The sequence below is a fragment of the Elephantulus edwardii genome, unplaced genomic scaffold, assembly GCF_000299155.1.
Source record: "Elephantulus edwardii isolate Elephantulus edwardi_28Jun2011 unplaced genomic scaffold, EleEdw1.0 scaffold00044, whole genome shotgun sequence".
In the NCBI taxonomy this organism is placed as follows: domain Eukaryota; kingdom Metazoa; phylum Chordata; class Mammalia; order Macroscelidea; family Macroscelididae; genus Elephantulus; species Elephantulus edwardii.
The window spans coordinates 11972664-11978852 of NW_006399794.1; the positions used below are offsets into that span (position 1 = coordinate 11972664).

Consider the following 6189-nt stretch of genomic DNA (forward strand, 5'->3'; position numbering starts at 1 on the left):
TTAAATGTCAATGGAATGATGAAAAAAATTGGAATTACACAACAAGCTTGAGAAATCATACAAAGATGTTCTCAATGTGGTCCCATTAATGTACCACCTCCTTACAAAAAAGGCATCAATCCTAGAGATTATAGACAAAATGTATTATGGCAGATGGATGTTACTCATATTCCATCATTTGGGAAATTACAGTACGTCCATCATACTATTCACACTTTGTCAGGCTTTCAGCGGGCCACTGCTTTATCAGGAGAAAAATTAGAGTATGTAATTCAACATTTAGTTGAAACTTTTAATGTGATTGATGGGTCTTCCATCAAGTATTAAAACTGACAATGTTCTTGCTTATAATTGTAAGATAAAACAAGAATTTTTTTAAAAATGGAACATTATGGTGCAACCACTGTGGAAGGCAGTATGGTGCTTTCTCAAAAAAGTTGCAAATAGAGATACCATTTGACCCAGCAATTCCACTACTGGGAATATACCCCAAAGAGACCATAATTAACATCCAAGCAGATATATGCACACCCATGTTTATCACAGATTAGTTCACAATAGCAAGGATTTAGAAACAACCTAAGGGCCCATCAACAAAGGAATGGATAGAGAAGCTGTGGTATAGTCACACAATGGAATACTATGTTGCATTGAAAAACAAGAAACTCATGCAATATTATTCAAAATGGGTGACCCTGGAGAACATTATGCTGAGTGAAGTATCTCAGTCACAGAAAGACAAATACTGCATGGTGCCACTGTTGTAAAACAGGACTGACCTCGGGGTTGCGGGGAGACTAGAAAGATGGGTTCAATAATGTATACTGCGTTGAAACAGATGAGGGAGAAAACTGTTTAAAAGGGATATGTGATTAGGTATTTTTGTCATGACAGGAGTCCAGAGTGCAGGCTGCACAGTGGAGTGGACCTGGGGGAAGGGATCATAAAACAATGAAAGAATTTTTCTTTTACTTTTCCAAGAGGGTAGTGTACTAGGTGGGAGGGTTGGGAGGAGAGAAAAGTACAACAATGAATGGATGGAAATTTTTTAAAAAAGGAACATTTGTTGTATTACTACTGGTATTCCTTAAAATCCCCAAAGAAAAGCTATTTTGACTTAACAAACTATGTTCAAAAACAACAGTGGAAAGATGGGATAGAACAAATATCGTCTCCTTGAACTATTTTATAAAAGCCTTATTCACTTTAAAATTTTAAATTCTAATGAAAAAGGAGAAACTCCAGCTGAGAGACATTGGGTATTACAGTCAACTAAATAATTGAACCTGTGTATGATATTCAAAAATATCTAACTAATGAATGGAAAAGTGATTTGTCATTCATTAGGGTCAAGGATTTGTTTCTATTTCTTCAGCCATAGAAAAGCTGTGGGTACCATCCAGAAAGGAGAAACCCCAAGATGAACCAAATGAAGCTATATTTGCCCAGAAGACAAAATAATTATAATAAAGATAAAATGGGGGGAAATGTGTGAAGCCAAATGTTAAACTAAATGCTAAGCCAAATGCTTAATCATGAATTTAATAAACAAAAAATACAATCTGAGATTCCTCCTGTGGCAGATCAAAAGAAATGAGATGCTTCTTGAAGACAAGGAGATGCCAGGGTTCCCCTGCAGAGGGATTAAGAGTTTGTACCTGTGAACTACTTCCTTCCTGAGATAAGCATAAGATTGACAATAGAGGAAAAACTTGGCTGCATTTGCAAAGAATTCTGTTTGTGATTTACTTCCTGGTGATTGTCAATAAAGACAGACTAGGCTCTAGGCTGCTGCAGTTTTCAAGCTATATGCCCCCAGCCTATACGCTCTTAATTTTATAAAGCAATATATGAGAATTATCATATGAAACACAATGTGAATGAGTGTGTAAAACACAATGTCCATGACTGAACCACAATGTATATACATTTTATATGCAAACATATAAAATTGTAACAACTAAGACAAAAATTTATGATCTACTATTTTTCAATATAGCTTTAACTCATATTAAAAATTTCAATTCTTAAGAAAAAATATTATATTTGACATTCCAATACCCTGGTCCCTTGTTTAAAAGAGATAAATAGAAATAGTTATGATTATCCCATTATTTGTCAAATTTTAATTTCTTAAAATAGTTAAAATTATTCCAGTATTCCATAATTCAATTTATGTATTACTTATATGCCCATTTCAAAAGGCTTCTAAATTATAATAATTTTGTTCATTTTTTTAACACATGCAGAGTAATTTACCTTCCCAAGATTAATAAATTGCCCATCCTATGATGCTGACGTCGGAGAACAACTCTTCTCATCCTGTGTCCTTCATCCTCCTTGGAATCCCAGGACTAGAAAATTCTCATTTTTTTATTGCTTTTCCATTCTGTGTCATGTATACAGTTGCTATAGTTGGCAATATCATTGTCCTTCATATCATTCGAATTGACCACACCCTCCATGAACCCATGTACCTCTTTCTGGCCATGTTGGCTGTTACTGACCTCATCCTTTCCACCTCTACCCAACCTAAGATGCTGGCCATACTCTGGTTCCATGCTCATGACATTGAATACCATACCTGCCTCATCCAGGTCTTCTTCATCCATGCCTTTTCTACTGTGGAATCTGGGGTGCTCATGGCTATGGCCTTGGACCGCTATGTGGCGATCTGCTTTCCACTCCGCCACTCTACTATCTTAACCCCATCCGTAGTAGCCAAACTAGGGGCAGCTGTGTTGATAAGAGGGGTGCTTTGGGTGAGCCCCTTCTGCATCATGATCTCTAGGATGCCTTTCTGTCCCAACAAAGTCATTCCCCAGTCCTACTGTGAGCACATGGCTGTGCTGAAGTTGGTATGTGCTGACACTAGAGTAAATCGTGGATATGGACTCTTTGTGGCATTCTCTGTGAGTGGTTTTGATATAATTGTAATAGGTATATCCTATGTCATGATTTTGAGAGCTGTACTGAGACTGCCTTCAGGTGAAGCTCGACTCAAGGCATTTGGGACATGTGCCTCTCATCTCTGTGTTATCTTGGCTTTTTATATCCTGGCACTTTTCACTCTCCTTACCCATCGCTTTGGTCGCCATGTGCCCCATGTGTTACAAATAATGACTGCTAATCTCTATCTCCTGGTACCTCCCATGCTAAATCCCATCATCTATGGAGTTAGGACCAAACAAATTCGAGACAGGGTTATCCAAGGATGTTGTGGTAAGCATCCCTGAGCTAAAAATTCCACGAGTATATTTTCATCAAGTGAAATAATGAGGTACGTTTCCTAGGGTGCATTACAAACCTTCATAAAGTCATGTCTGTGAACAAGTGGTCCAGGGGTCAGCAATATACCAGGAGCAAGAATAATATTTATTAGGGCATGCAGAACATGAGAGAAGTCAGAAGGCCAGAATATGTGGAGCTAAGAGATGTTATTGAAAATAAATCAGAGGTAATATACTCTTTGTCATGTTGTAGTTGGTATGGCCAACAAGTTGCCCATGACTCATAGTGATCCCATGTACAATAGCTGTGAAATCTGCCCTTTTCTGAACCAGTCTGACACTGATAAACCAAATCCCATTGTCCCTGTTACTGTGTCAGTTCATCTCATTCAGAGTCTTCCTCTCCTGTATCCCCTCTACCCTTTTAAGCATGATGTCCTTCTTTAAGTACTGGTCCCTCCTGACCATCTGCCCAAAGTATGTGTAATGGAGTTTCAAAATCCTTGCCTTCATGAAGAAAGTCAGTTTCACCCTCTCCAAGACAGATCTATTTGTTCTCCTGGAAGTCCATGGTATGTTCAATAATCTTCTCCAGCACCATAACTCAAAGGTATCATTTTTTCTCTTCTGTCATAAGAGTAATAAAACCATCACATTTTTATAAAAGAAATCGTGTTCTACAGATTATTAAAATGAAAGCATATATTTTTTATCATAGGGAAACATTAAAAAAATAAGACCTTAAAAAATGCTTTAAAAATGCATATATTTCTTGGAAAAGAGCACTCCCATCTGGAAAAAAGTGAGCATGCTTGGATTAAAAACAGAACATTTTTACAAAACATCTAAAAAAATTTATTAAATCATTCTTTATGTTCTGGTTTCCTAGTGGAAAGAAGCTGTGCTGCAATACCAAAGGCATTCAGTTCAAGGCCACCAGCTGCTCCATGGGAGAAGTATGGGCAATCTCCTCCCATGCAATTAGTTGCCTCTGAAAACCCACTGAAGGGTCAGTTATAAGTCCATTCCAATTCTATGGCCCAAAATAACAGAAACAATGAAATAAAAATGGAAAAACACTTAAATATTGTTCAATACTAAATCATATATGTGAGCTTTGGCAACCCACTGGTAAGGAGATGTGCTGTCAATCCGAAGGCATGTATTTCAAACCCACCAGCAGTGCATTTTCCTCCCATGTGATTTATTGCCTCTGAAAACCCACTGGAGAATCAGCTATAGCTATTTATTTTCAATGAATGTTAAGACTTAAGGGGAAAATCTCATGATAGAAAATTAAAGTAAAATAAAGGAAATACCAACTATTTAATGATAGTTCAAAAAAGGAATGCATTTCTGTAAAAACATACTCCTGAAAAATACATACAAATTCTAACATTGTTGATATTGTTAGGTGTGAATAATGCTTAACCTTGTTGTATCATGCTCCATCTCATGATCTCTAATACACTAGAGCCCATTGTTACAATCACTGTGTCAAATTATCTCTTTTGAGGATTTTCCTCTTTTTTTCTCTAACACTCTTTGTTTCACTGCAAAATGTCTTCTTCAAAGAATTGGTTCCTCCACATCAAAAGATACCCAAAGTATGTGAGACACCCTCCATGTCTCTAAGCTCCTGGTTTCACTATGTCCAAAGTAGACAGGTTGTTGAGGAGTCTTTCTCCAATTCTGATGCCACATTCCTCTTCATAAAGTCCAGCCTCCCAAACGATCTCTTCTGCATATAGATTGAAAACGTATAGAGATTGGATCCATCAAGGTGTGCGTCAAAGTGACACAAACCTTTCCTGATCTTGCACTCTTATTCTGAATACAGCCTCCTGGTCCAAGGATAGGTTTTATATGAGCACAATTAAATATTCTTGGATTCTCATTCTTCTCAAGTTTAGCCACAATTAGTTGTGATACTCACAGTCAAATGCCTTTGCATAATCAAAGAAACACATATAGACATTTCTCTAGTACTCTGATTTCAGCCAGGATACATCTAACATTGGCTAAGATGTCCCTAGTTCCACAGTTCTTCTAAACTCAGCTTGCACAACTGGCAGTTCTCTGCTAATATACTGTGCCAGTCATTTTTTAGTAATTTTCAGCAAGATCTTGCCGTGTGATATAATTGGATAATTTCCATACTTTGTCAGATCACCTTTAGTTGGAATGGGAGTAAATATAGAACTCTTTCAAGCTCTTCTCTGGAGGTAAGGATTTTGAAGCTCTGTTTCACATACTTTGGACACATGGCCAAGAGGGACCAGTCCTTGGAGAAGAACATCATACTTGGAAAGGTAGAGGGACAGTGCAGGAGAGGTAGATCCAGAATGAAATTCATTGACTCAGTGATTGGAGAAGTTGGAATGGATCTGTTGAAGATGATGAGATTGACTCAGGATAGGGCAGGGTTCAAAGCTGTTGTACATAGGGTTGCTATGAGTCATAGGCAACTCGATAGCACATACCAACAATAGCAATGTAGAGCGATATTGTTTTGGAAGTCGATGGGATATTCAGTACTCTTGTCCAAAACCACAATTCATAGCATAGGTTCTTTTTCTATCATCCTTATTTATTGTCCAACTTTCAGGTGCATAGGAAACAATTTAATAGATCATGGCTTAAAGAAAACGTACCTTAGTCTTTAAGCTGACTTAATCACTTTTCAACATTTTGGAGAGGTCCTTGAGAGTATATTTTCCTAATGTAACAAGTCTTTGGATTTCTAAGTTACTGTTACCATGGGTAATAATTGTGTATCCAAGTAAAACATAATAGTTCGTAACTTCAATTTTTTTTTCTCTATCATGATTACAGATGTTAGATGGATCTTGGCTGAAAGCAGGGAATACCAGAGAAATGTCTATCTGTGTTTCATTGACTATGCAAAGGCATTTGACTGTGTAGATCATAACAAACTATGGCTGACTCTGAGAAGAAT

General features: G+C 37.2%; 1 protein-coding gene across 1 annotated transcript; it reads left to right on the forward strand.

Annotated features, from left to right (window-relative positions):
• Positions 1 to 2288: 2288 nt before the first annotated feature.
• Positions 2289 to 3236, forward strand: LOC102858183 (olfactory receptor 52R1-like). Its single transcript, XM_006885700.1, has one exon. The coding sequence runs from the start codon at positions 2289 to 2291 to the stop codon at positions 3234 to 3236; it is 948 nt and encodes a 315-aa protein (XP_006885762.1).
• Positions 3237 to 6189: the final 2953 nt, after the last annotated feature.

Coding starts and splice junctions, on each gene's coding strand:
- LOC102858183 (XM_006885700.1), top strand. CDS start 2,289: ATGATGCTGACGTCGGAGAACAACTCTTCTCATCCTGTGTCCTTCATC.